We start from the raw sequence: 13,806 nt of genomic DNA on the forward strand, positions 1-13,806 counted from the left end.
GCGAAGAAATTGTTTGTAAGTACATAGTTAAATTTGGAATGTAATGGAGCAAGCCAAAATCTGTTATTTGAGGCTTTCATTTGTAACCATAGAAAACTATGGAATTTTAATTTTTATTGAAGAACCTTTATTTGATATCCCCAATGAAACACAATGAAAGGGAATTCATCTTCAGTCTTTTTTAGATATTAATCAAGTCATTAATATAATTTAATTACAATGATATGTGCCTCCAGTGAATATATTTGTACCCTTTATCATGTGTCCTGACTCACGTCATTTTATTGTTGTTAGATAATATCGATGTGAAATGTAACTTTATTTCTATTAAAAATATATTAATAAATATTTATTTGGAGATAATTATGAGATAAATCCAGAATAAATTAACTGAATGTTTTCATCAACCCTAATCTGCTAACGTGGAACAACATTGACTAATGAGCATCTCGTATTGGACTTACTACATAAAAATGAATCTATTAAGAAATAATAAAACAAGTCGGGGTGCAGTCATAAATGTAAGATTTATATTTTTTTAATGGATTAAGAAAAATTTTAAGCTCCGCTGCAACTTAAACACGTAGAAATACAAGAAATGTAGAAGCAGGAGGAAGAAATATCAAAATTATACTTTGTTGGTAAAGATAAAATATTAATAGCGAAAAAGATAATTTAAAATTTTATCAAGATTCCAAAAGCTTTATTATGCAAAAGAAATTTTATTTTTCCTACGGTACAATAAAATAATATTGTATAAAAAAAAATTATTCCAGCAGATCTGCGTTGAAGTCAAATTTAATCAAAGACGAGTCACTGAGCGCCTTCTCAGTATATTGCCTCAAATGTGGACACTCCCCGCCGTTGCACTGCGAATATTTCTTATTTATTTCAATTCAATACTATTATTTAACCTAATTTTTGTGAAATCTTAATTGTAATTTAATATATATTTTTTATATGTAATCCTTACAATTGTCTTGCAATTCGTCCCGTAACACTATATAAAGAAGAGGAAAGATAAATTAATATATACAAGAAAATATTATAAACAATTTGTTAGTATTTAAAAATACCTTTGTCTCTAACTCACCTTAGCCAAGCAGTATTCTCCGTCACACTGCACCAAGTAAAAAAATAATATAAAATCACCAAGTAAAATGATCATTAAAAAAATTTAATTCAGAATATATATTTTTTTAAATTAAACACTTACATTGGCATTACAGTTAGCGCCATGGCACTGAAAAAAACCAGTGTCACTTATATCAAACGAAAGTATAAAAATTACAAGTTATATATGTGAATATTTGGGAGGGGTATAACAGCCAAATCTCTCTACAACCTGTTAAAAGACTTAGGCCTGACAAGGACTAACATCAGTTCATTCTTGGGACGTGCGTTGAAGGCAGCCCTAGCAGCTTCGTTTCAAATTTGGTTCGGTAGAGAGAGGAGCTTGGACAGTGGAGGTGAGCGTTTAACGCGTGTTAGGAAGGCCCCTTAAACCTACACCTGGGTCGCAAGTCCCAGGCACTGTTGAAGCTCCTCTCCCTGCAACGCGATGGACCCGGCACCCACACGGTGAATCCATTGAATGCTGAGAGGTTTCGTCTTTGTATTACTATTTTTTTTTGTTATAAAAATATATTTTCAATAATTAAATATTACCTTAGCTTCGCAAACGTCTCCATAACACTGTAAATTATTATTAAATTAAAAAAAATAATACGATATTCGAATTTAAAAATCATAAAATATAGTAAAAGTTTTACTTTTAACAAAACATGTTTAATATATTTATGTAAGCTGTTAAAATCAACCTGAGGGTAGGTGTCTATCATCAGCACTTACCATCTGTACATACACAACGTTTTCAAAACAAAATATAGCCAGTTTCCAATGTTGTATTGAGAAGATTTTTCGTGTTTAAACAAAGAACTATAGGTATATAATTAGGACATAAAATTATGTAATGAGATCTAAGATCTTCGCGAGTATTCATTTAAATGAAACTAGTATTAGATTATGTAGTTTTTAAATAATAAAATCCGCGTAGTAAATCCGAATAATACTAGTTTCATTTACATAAAATTACGATATAGCTTTATTTTATCTGCAACAATATCGCTTTAAAAACTTAGGAAGAACTGAAAAAAATATTTGTATAAAGAAACTTGCACTTTTCTCATATAAAATTCCATAAAACATATACTGACTAAAATGTTTCATACACCTCAGTACAAATCAAGATTATTAAAAATTGTAATTATAATTATCAATGTAAAAAACATAAGCAAAAAATTTTAATTTTTGTAAAAAATACTTAATGTTTTTAAGCCATAATAGAAAATATATAAAGATATTATAATTAAAAATATATATATATCAAAATAAGACTTGATCTACTACAATTGTTTTTTATAAAAATAAATTTACAATTACCGAAACGTTCGATCTATCTCCGTTTGTCTATAAAGAGGAAATAAATTATTTATTTTTACTTATATATAGTTTATTTATTCTCACAATATAGATGGATATAAGACATGTTCTTACATCAGCTGAACAAGCCCCGCCCGTGCACTGGACAGACAATTAAATATTGAATCATATATTGATAAATAATAGAATCATTAACTATACTAAATTATTTACTTTTGACACTGAATTTGCTCCTGTCGCCTGATAACAAAAATACTTTTAATCATACATACATTTGTGCTTGATACAAATAAAATGACATAATAAAATTACTCACATTGGAAAAGCACGTGCCACCTTCACACTACGTAAATTAATTAAATATTATTTTTTATAATATGAATTATCTAATTATATTTAAATATAAACCTATCTCACCACTGCAATACAATTAATACCATCGCTCTGTAACACAAAGAATGTTTAAAGTCAATAACTAACTTGTAACCTAGTGTTAAAAATCGTATATAAAAAATAATCATAAGCAATTATTTCACGTTTTTTAAAAACTTTTACTGGTTAAAATAATACCTTTGACACACAGAGTCCGCCGTAACACTGAAAGACGAAACTTTATTAAAACTAATAAAATTACGATGAAAACTATATTAATAAAGGAATCTATTGATACTGGACCGTTTATTGATTAAAAATATATCGCATGCGATGGTTGAAGCCTATGTGACAGAAGTCCGTTGGCTATAATAAACTACATAACCCCGACGTCTCGGTTACTTTGCAGCAGCCGTGATCACGAAAACGAGATGAGAATGTCAGAGAAGTTAATAATAGACTGGACAAGTACTATATCTTTAGAAATGAAAAATTATTTTGAAATATTAAAGACTCAATCAGACTATTATGTCCTTTCAATTCTTTGTTCAGTGCCCCTTAACGGTAGAAAAGTAATTGAATAGTAATTTATTTGTATATTTAACAACTTACGTTCGACCTGCATTCGCTGCCGTGACACTGAAATTATTTTTACATTCTAAAACATTAGCCATTTCAAAAGAATTTAATGAGAATAAAAAATAACAACCTCTGTAAGACAAAGTCCACCGAGACACTGGATAGAAAAACATTGGTTTAATCATATAAAACAATCTCTGTATACATAATATTTATACACACACACACACACACATAACACGCTAAATATATATATATATATATAAATATATATATATATACATATATAGTTTACAAACCTTCGATGTACAATTCTTCTCGAAACACTGAAAATATAACCTTGTCTTAATAAAGGTTTTGTTTTTTTCAAAATAGCGGAATGAGATCACCGATATTAAGATAACACTTTAATTATTGCTTTAAAAATAGTAATACTTTACAATGAACTTTTACGTTTTTATTAATAGAAAAAACATTAGTATGGGAAGAAAAAACTAAATTACGATGTCACACTTTAAAAGATCGCTTATGTTTATAAAAAATTTCAAACATCTAAACAAACGTACCATTGATTTGCATTTCGGTCCATCACACTGTAAAAACGTTGAATCTATCGTTTTTATATAAATATAAAAAATATATATATATCTTCTTTATGTTCATCTACTTGTGCAATTCATTTACATCAATAGCAGCTTAACAAAACGGTTACAAAACTTTCTACAGACAGTAGAACACAGGCATACAGTCATTTATTATTTAAATATAATAGAACTTTGTGCTACATTTACCAAAGATTTCGAATTTTCGCCCCTAGTCTGAAATATATAAAGATGTATCGCTTCTAGACTTCAATAACTTTACATACTTTGAGGTAAATTACTCACGGCTGACGTGCAAAAGGAGCTGTAACACTGAAAAATTAACAAACAGACATAAAATATACAAAATTATATATATAACAACTTGGTACAGCACAAACGATCAGAAACGAAAGTAAAACGCCTGCTGGGACGGAATATTCAATAATTGGCAGTTATTTGAAAATTATATTAATTTCAACACTATTGGTTTCACGCAGCTCTGTCTGTTTATTAAATGACGTAATAAAATTTCTATAATTTTTTTTTATTTTTTTCATAACTATACTGATACCCACAGGTAGATCATAAATTATATAGTTACGAAATTGGTCTAACTCCATGATGATCCATAGTACATTTAAAGGTACTTTGTAGTTGTTGAGTCATGGCGTAAAACACTATACAAATACCATATAATAAAATACAATGCACCATAATTAATTGTCACTTTCGTCGTACTATTATGCCTTTGTATTTTAATCGGATACCTACTCAAGTAATATCACTAATACTTAAATATACATATGTATTAAGTATTAAAAATACAATGTTTTCAAAAAAAAACCTTTTACACTTACTTTAGCTTGGCCTTCATAACCTAAACACTATTATGAAACAAACAATAAAATTAAAATTTATATTCATAAAAAAGCAATAAAAGAGGTAACTTATAATGTTATATAAATATAAATAAAATTAGTAATTCCTTCGAAATCGTTAGTAAGAACACCGTTACATAATATATTTATACACAAGACCTTAAAGCAATAATAGCAAGATATATAAGTTGATCAAACGTTCGGTGGTAGACTTGAAGACTTGAGTCAATTTGATAAGTACGGGTTCGATTCTACCCCATGTCATTTTTGGTCCCCTCACAACCCTATCCAAAGAAAAACTGTCTCGATAGATCATGTCAAAATATCCAGCTATGCATTAGCTATGTGTGATATATAAATTTTAAAAAATATTCTGCACGCATGCACGCGTGGAAGCACGGATGCACAGACACACACACAGAGACATATAAACGTGAAAAAAAAACTTTTTGCATCGAAGGTTAAAATACAATATTTTAATATAATTCCATTACTATATTATGTCTAGTGCTTACTTCTGCTTTGCAATATATAGTTCTGCACTGCAAAAAGAAATATTTTCACATATAAATACTTATTTATAACAATTATTTGATTTCTATTTAATATTCTCAACGTGATCTCTGAACTTGAATTTACTTATTAACTTGTGATTTTTCTTAATAATCCAACTAAATGGTTTATTGTAATCCCTGATAGAGATGTTATTGTAACGAAGCGAAAATTCAGCTTTAGTTTAAAATAAAATTTAATTATAATAAATTGAAAAACTTCACTAACCTCGTCCATACATCGTGTTATCAGCAGCGCCTCTTGAGCTGCGTATAATATTAAACGAGAATGATTATCTAATACTTACAATCATTTAATCTTCTTAAGTCTTTCTATTTCTTCTTCTTTAGGTTAAAAAAATACGAAAAACTTCATGATAAAAATACCTTACTTTGATTTCTAAAAATGTTCGGTATCCAACGCTATAAATAAATTATAAAAATAAAAAAATTATAAGTTTTGTAAAGAATTATATGAAAAATTTCACAATTATTACGCTGTAAATATGTAAGTGAATTTTTTTATAAATCAAATATAATCTTACCGGCTCCTAGAAATTACAAGCAACAATTATTCTTTCTTTCTCTTTGTGAAACATAAAATATATTCATGATTATCTTTATTATATAAATAGTAGTCTTAATATGTAGATATAAAAAAATTCTTACAGATGATATTATGCATAAATTGCTAAGTAACAGAACTAATGATATTTTCTTGGACCCCATCGTGTTTTGTATTACGCTGCACTGTCACGATTGACTCTATCTAAATGGCTTGACTAAGTGCAATTAAAAGCGTGAAAAAATAATAATTGCAAGACTCTTAGAATTTCTCATCAGTCTTATGATTCAGTTATTTATTCCTAGGATCTCATTTAGCGATGTTGTTTACTGAAAGAATTGTTTTCTTTAAGAAAATCGCATTTGGAACAATTACTTACTTTTGTATATATCAAAAAATGTGTTATACACACGTTAAATTATAATAATAATTACAATAACTAATAACTATGTTTTACGTACAATCTATTTCGATGCAACAAGATTCTTTGTCAGATTTGAATTTAACATTGTTCTTGAAATGAGAGTACACTCGCATATTCTCTAAAACAGTCGGCGTATTTAACTGATAGGAATCCCTTTCAGTGTGGAGAAGTGCTCTTAAGCATTCTGATTAAAAATTGTATGTTATGATAAAAACATATTTTATTCATGATGAAAATCCGCTCACAACAACAATATATTTGTATAAATAGAAATAACAATGTATATTTTTATGAATTAATTTCTTTCATATGAAATTATCTAAGCCTACAGTTTAGTTTGAATCTTAAGGAAAGAACTTTAGAGCTGAATTCAATTTACAAAACCTGTACGAACCATGCTCTTTGGAACAATGTAATTTTTTTCCTATCAACCGCGAAAACTCTATTCGAACAAAATGTAGCGATGCAAAAATTGGATAGTCTTTTGAAGTCCGAACCATTGAATGACTATTCATTAAAGAACAATTTTGTATCGTAACTTAAAAACTATAACACATTACGTGGATATAACAAGATTGGATGATACCGTTGCTTTGATGTTTTCAAAATTAATATAGACTTTAAAGGTTATATATACTAAAACAAATGATGAGAATTGTATATAAAAGAAACGAATACTTTAAATAGTAACTAACTAAATAAAGGTTTTAAAAAAACATTCCAAATTATATATGTAATATTTTCATTGACTATAATACGAATTAAATCTGATATTCAGAGTCGTATATGTAGAAATGTTTATTTGTTCTACTTGAGTCTTTTCTTCTTTGGTTCTTGAAATATCATTAGATAAAAATATGGTCATATACAAACTGCCACCAGCAGCGGCCTTAGGACAAGGCGGGGTTGTGCCATCGCCCAGGGCGCCACATACATGGGGCGCCGCAGGCAAGCCTTTCCAGGTGATTGCTCTCAGTTCAAGTTCCACTAACTCATGTATTCTCTACATTAAAATTAAAAACCGTAATGTTGGCAACACTTGAACGGAAGATATTGTTCAATATGTTTCATCGACGCCTTGGATGCTGCTGGTTCAATTTCCCAGAATCCCCAATCATAGAGAAACAAAATGTCTATTTCGTTTTAACCTTTAGTTAAAAAAAAACATATTTTCATTTTGAAATAAGTTACATCCTCAACTTTGTAATGTCATTCATAAAATATGTGCACGTACAAAACAATTACTTTGAAACAAACAGACGAGACGTAGTAATCATACGTCCATGCTTCTACGTAATGACATTAATATATGTAAAAAGTTTTATAGCTAACATATTTGTTTTTTAGCGGTTCATTCGAATTGGCCAGTACTGTTAAATTATTGTAATATTTTACTAATTTTATTGTAATTAATTTATAAACATGTTTGGACGTGAAAATGTAACTTGATACAGATTTAGCTGATTACAAAAATTTAAAGAAGATTAAAAACATTTAAAGAAAATTATCTGGAACAAAATATAGGAAACGAAAGTAGGAGGAGAAGGAGTTCCAAAAAAAAACCATGGATATATATAAATATATTTGGAACCGAAAATGAAGACCTTAATGTTCCATTTCCATCTGGAATACGAATGAATGCATAGGGAGTGAAGCCTCCACCTGACAGGTCAGATTAAATTATTGAAGAGTTTGTGGGCAAAGTTTCCCAAAGTGAGGAGTTGCCATACCATAATAAATTCTGCTCACGATGACTCAGTTAGTGATGTACAACAAATACAAACTCTATATTATGTTGGTACTATTTTCCCAAATATGTGTATGTATTTTTTTCTGCATATAAAATAAACGATAGAAAAAAATGTATTAATTAGAAATTTAATTTATTTAGAAGATTCTAAAAACCTGTTTTATTTAGAGTTATAAAAGTTATAACATTCTCAAGGGTTTAAGTCCTTGTTTATAGTAATTATTAAAAAAAAAATACTTCTCTCACCACAGTATCGTTCAGCGCTCAATAATGTGGATATTTCACCTGAGATCTTTTCATCGAAATTATGGAAGGCAGGTAAGACGGTTGTTATATTTAACAAGCTATGTTCCAAGGAGCTCCGGTCACTAAAATGGCTTGATTGAGAATGTCTTTAATCTGCACCATGGGCTCTATTTATACCAATCAACCCTTGTTATCCTAACAGCACGTTCACAAGGTTACTATGCAGATGACACGTGACAATTTTAGTAATTATTATATAATCTTGGTTTTAACTCAACATTTCCTTAACGTTAAAAGACTTTTTTATAGGAGCTTACGCAGTTCGTATTTTTATAAATAAATTAATAATAGAAATTGAATAAAATTCAAAAGTAATTTTATGTAACTTCGTAAACTGTAGGGTGCTGAATATTCAAAGGCTTTCTTATTTTCTAAGATCTCATTTTGTTCTCACGGAAAACTTTTTTAATTATGTTTTACATCAAATATATTCCTGTCATATCTATCTTTAAAAAGAAATGCTTATGCTTATAATATGCTTAATTGATTTTTTTTTATATTAATAATAACTTATCTGCGTCTGTAAATCATTTACGAGTTTCGATTGGACGTAAGCACGAATCCCAGCTGTAAAAAAGCTATCAAAAACAAATATTGCTTACGAATTTTTTTAACGTTCTTCTCGAAACACATCATAGTCATGCTGGAACAATATTTTAACGTTTTATGGTAATAAATATGTATTCGGTTCCGCTTAAATTGTAATGTTCCTTACAAAAAATTCTATCGATAGCCTTCAGTATAGATGTAAGTTTTAGTGTAAGACTTAACCTTTGCACAGCACCGTACGGTGCTAGCCAGTTAATTTAACCTAAAGGGCACCAAAACGAGTGAATGTTGTTGTAATGAGACCTAAGACCTTCGCGAGTGTTAATATAAATAAAATTAGCAAAGTAACCGAAATTTTGGGAGCAAAATAATAAAATACGGGTAGTATAATTTGGAAAATATTTTTTTTTATGTAATTGATTTAAATTCAGTCATTCACGTTTTAATTAGCAATTATGTGTTTAGCAGTGTATTAGTGATATTTTTTATAAAATTTTCAAGTTTAGGTCAGATTAACTCTCTTGCAAATAATGTAGGAGTAAACCTGATAAGCGTAGTCACTAATATTACATTTTAATTTCTGTATATAAGTAACACGTTAAATAGGGGCCCCTTAAACCTACAGCTGAGTCGCAAGTCCCAGGCACTGTCGAAGCTCCTCTCCTTGCAACGCGATGGACCGGCAACCACACGGTGTATCCATGGAATGACGAGAAATTTCGTCTCATATAAATTATTAAATAAAATACAAGAACTATAAAAGATGAGTATTGGTTGGTTTCATGTTTTAAATGTGACCTTCGTCCGCCCAAAGTCGGGCACAGTATGGCGGAGACACGATCCGGGATTAATTTGTGAATGTGTTAAATTCAACAGCTCAGTCTGAAATCAGGATTGTAACATTAGGAAATACAAATGAAAGTAATATTTTTGAATTACTTCTTGTAATTTTTTTTTTTTTAATCTACCTACTCCCGAAGTTTCGGTTGCTTTAACAATAATAAAATAACAGACAGTAATCCGAAAATATTAGTTCCATTTAAATGAATACTCGCGGAAGTCTCAGATCCCATTATTCGGAAATTTGTTAGTAGATCTAAAACAACAAAAATTCAATCGAATACAAAGATGAGTATTCTTAGTAACTCCTACCAACTCAAATTTATTATTATATTTTTTTGTATAAGCTTCTCTGGCTGGTATCATTCAATATTCTGCCAATGTCAACGTTTTTATTTGTTGGACAAATTACAATATTGAGTGCTGTATGGAGGAAACGCAAAGGAGTTTATCGAATGGAACAAAGTCGTTTATTTCATTTTTTTTTTTTATTTTTTTTATTTTTTTTTAAAGGAAGACTATTTTAAGCACCACTAGTTTTACGAACTCCACCAAATCCGAGTCAATACCACACGGACAACACAACAAAACAAACAACATAGAATAGAGAAGATGAGAAAGTATTTAGTTGATTTTTATGGCTCAAAATTCATTTTTCACAACAGACCTAAATCATCGCCAAAATTGAAGCTGTTATACCTTTAAAAGCTTTGGCTTCGCACTAGAATTGTCGAATATTTTGCCACTGACGTGTCTATATTGATAGCTCATAGTCTGTATTGCAACAAATTAATGAAATTAATCATTTTCAAAGCAAATACATACAAGATAAAAAAGATAAAATAAATTCATGTCTAACTTAACTAGTGAACAATAATAAATAATATTTCTCATTTTAATATGTATTGACCTTACTTATTAGTCAAAATGTTATATCGATCTTCCTAAATAATCATTCTCCGTTTCCTTTCACTTTAAAATCCAACCTAGCTACCTTAACCTTAAAAATTTATCATACTTAACACATATTTAAAAAAAAACATTGTCAAAATTATAAACTATAATTTTAAAAACGACATATCTTCACCTAAACATATCTTTACAACATACATTCTAATACGAACCGCTATAAAATATAAACCTCAAGACAGGACGTTTTACTGCACAGTAAAATCTAAACACATAATTCAGCAATAACTTATATGTTTCGTAATAAAAACTTTGTGGAAATTTTATTATTTTTCTTTACGTTTCAACGGATTACGCTTGATGTTTTGTTACGTATTATCGCAGTATCAAAATATTGCTTTAAAACGATTTATTGTTTGATTAAACTAAACTGAATCCAAGCAACAATCAAATTCATCTGTGGATAGCTCTCAGCCTCTCTCAGTTGGAAACAATGGGAATCTTCTAACGAAATAAATTTATCCTTAATAGAGAATCAGAATTCTTTCCTTGAAATGAAATTAAATTCTAAAGTCATTGGATAATCTAATTCTTAAAATTATTATCCATTTTTTTTTTTTATTTTAACAGAATATAAGACATATTTCCATGATAATTTTATTGTATATATAAGTATTAATTTTTTGTTCAGACGTCCAATAATATAATTAAACATTAGGACAAATGAAAGTGTAAGTATTATTCGTTCTATACTGTAAATATAGACGAAACCTCTCAGCATTCCATGGATTCAACGTGCGAACGTGCGGGTGCCGGGTCCATGCAGGGAGAGGAGCTTCAACAGACCCAGGGGTAGCTTTAAGTGTCCCTATCTAACGCTTTATGCAATATATATTAATGTATTTGTATTTCTGGAATATGATTAACAAGTGTTTATTGTAAATAGTTATAAGGACGCAAACTCTTTGTATGTAATTTAATTTATATATAAATATGTCATTCAACTCGTCCGTCCGTTAAGGAATTGAAACGCCGGGATCATGCAGTTAGAAAATGAAAAAATCTGGTAGTATCCGAAAGACTTAGTTTCATATAATTTTTTGAACACAATGTATAATAAATATAATTATAAAAGCTATGTTACTTCTAGCAAAAAAATATGATTTATACAGAATAAGTTCGAGTTAACGTTTTATAGTCAAGTTGTATATATATATATATATATATTAAAATCAAGTAAGTCAGTGATTTTTTATTGATTTTACTAATGCCTAAACAAAGGCATTTTCCACTTGTTTTTTAATAAATATGTCTATGTTGTTTGTTTTAATGTTCATCAGTAAATAGTATAAACAACAATAATCACTATTGTATACTAAACAACAATAATCACTATTGTTATACGTACATTATATAACTCATTTCTTACATTGAGATGTAATAAAAGTACTTTTCCGCTATCTAGTCGTAGTTCTAGCCTTCCATAAATTTATAATAATGTATAATAACAAAAAAAATCTTCTCTTATAACCTATTTTTACTTCTCTCGTTTTTAATATAGTTTTTCCATTTCCATTATGATATTTAATTTTTTTTTTAATCGCACTTTCAGTTTAAAACCAACTTTTTTTTTTTTTTGTCTTCAAAAAGTATTGTCTACGTTTATTTCTGTTATATAAAACAAGATTTGGTTGATTATATTTCCGATACTATTGATATCAAATAAAATAACAATAAAATTAAATATGAGAGTTTTTTTTCCGTATTTGTATGTATGGCAATAAAGGTAGTTGTTAAAATTTACTCTCTTGTACGTAAACTTGCCTAGTAGTTTCCGGCCCTAATAGCTCACTTCCTATTTACTTTTGCTTGTTTGTTTACGAATTGTAACGATTTGTATTCCATTTGTTTTCATTGATACTCTCCGTAAGTACGTACGCACTTACGTATACGTACGTATAATTGTGTAAATATAAAAAACTTAAAATATTTTTGCATTCCGCATTATGGCTTGGCTGTTCAGATATTTTGAATAAACGAATGTTTAACATAAAACAGAACCTAAAAAAATAACCTGTAACTTAAACTTCTAGTCGCAATTTATGAGAAAATTAAAAGTTATTTTAATTAATTAAAATATATTTTATATAAGGATTTTTGTATTCAATACTGTATTTGCATTACGATGAAATAAAATTACATAATATCCTAACACATGATCATATAAGATTTTTAGTTCTTGTTATAAATTTAATGTTTAAAGTAAACTTGCAAGTTTGTATTGGAATCGTGTCGCGAGCACCACACTGAAGATTAATTCAGCTTAGTCTTTCAAGTACTGGAGCTATTTCGGTACTGATTTATATTAATTAAAATAATAAAATAGGTGGCTGAAGTGCTAGTTACATACTAGTTTTTGCCCGGACTTCGTCTGCGTTAATTTCAGAATTATAAATGTATAGCTGACCGGGCGAACTCTGTCCTCCTCAAAGACAGTATATAAAAAAATTTTGGATTTGATCAACTTATTTTTTTTCTGTTTCAATCGGATGTAAAGTATCCTACGTCCTTTTTCTTGTCAAGCTATCTCTGAACCACTTTATAAACAAAGTCGTGTAGCCGTTCTTGTATTATAAATAGTGTCTAACACGACATTTTATATATAAATAAAAGATTTAATAGCTATAAATATTTTTACAGTCCGGAATATGTAGGTGTAATAAAAAAAACGCGTAATAAAACACTGTGTCAAAGTTGTGGATATCATTATATTTTTAAAGAGACTAATGCCTGTATGAATTTAGGTATAATAAAATGTACGTTTTTGATAACAAAAATTTTGGTTACTTTAAGAACTTAAGTTAAATCGCAAGTCGAATGGTTTTTCTCATCCTTCACGTTTTCTTTTGTTCTAAATAAGATAATATATATTATCTTATTATATATATATATATGTGTGTATGTGTATATATATAATATTATTTGCAATAGCAGTTTGAAACCGTACAATTTGTGGCTGTCTTTTCAAAATACCATTTGCTCTTGTAAGATGACAAA

The 13,806-nt window shown here is 28.7% G+C and overlaps 1 protein-coding gene and 1 long non-coding RNA gene across 2 annotated transcripts; both read right to left on the bottom strand.

The window, feature by feature from the left end:
* Window positions 1–508: 508 nt before the first annotated feature.
* On the bottom strand, window positions 509–6,206 carry LOC116775697 (uncharacterized). Its single transcript, XM_061525093.1, has 21 exons — window positions 6,076–6,206; window positions 5,799–5,829; window positions 5,636–5,673; window positions 5,371–5,397; window positions 4,835–4,861; window positions 4,281–4,307; window positions 4,185–4,211; window positions 3,960–3,986; window positions 3,693–3,719; window positions 3,524–3,550; window positions 3,427–3,453; window positions 3,013–3,039; window positions 2,860–2,886; window positions 2,656–2,785; window positions 2,557–2,583; window positions 2,443–2,469; window positions 1,669–1,695; window positions 1,217–1,243; window positions 1,094–1,120; window positions 974–1,000; window positions 509–869 (listed from the first exon to the last, which is right to left on the bottom strand). Exons 1-14 carry the CDS (start codon window positions 6,133–6,135, stop codon window positions 2,705–2,707), a joined length of 480 nt encoding a protein of 159 aa, XP_061381077.1. The 5' UTR covers window positions 6,136–6,206; the 3' UTR covers window positions 509–869; window positions 974–1,000; window positions 1,094–1,120; window positions 1,217–1,243; window positions 1,669–1,695; window positions 2,443–2,469; window positions 2,557–2,583; window positions 2,656–2,704.
* A 3,228-nt stretch (window positions 6,207–9,434) lies between these two features.
* On the bottom strand, window positions 9,435–10,843 carry LOC133319747 (uncharacterized). The gene is made up of 3 exons (XR_009753259.1): window positions 10,756–10,843; window positions 10,540–10,614; window positions 9,435–9,882 (listed from the first exon to the last, which is right to left on the bottom strand). It is a non-coding gene; the product is annotated as an uncharacterized LOC133319747 (long non-coding RNA).
* Between the last annotated feature and the right edge of the window lie 2,963 nt (window positions 10,844–13,806).

The sequence above is a fragment of the Danaus plexippus genome, chromosome 27, assembly GCF_018135715.1.
Source record: "Danaus plexippus chromosome 27, MEX_DaPlex, whole genome shotgun sequence".
Lineage (NCBI taxonomy): Eukaryota > Metazoa > Arthropoda > Insecta > Lepidoptera > Nymphalidae > Danaus > Danaus plexippus.

Excerpts from the sequence above, each read along its gene's own strand:
- LOC116775697 (XM_061525093.1), bottom strand. The coding sequence starts at position 6,135 with ATGGGGTCCAAGAAAATATCATTAGTTCTGTTACTTAGCAATTTATGC. Across the intron at positions 4,212-4,280 it reads GCTCCTTTTGCACGTCAGCC|ACTAGGGGCGAAAATTCGAA; the intron begins GTGAGTAATTTA and ends TATATATTTCAG. Across the intron at positions 2,786-2,859 it reads GTATTAATTGTATTGCAGTG|TGTGAAGGTGGCACGTGCTT; the intron begins GTGAGATAGGTT and ends TAATTTACGTAG.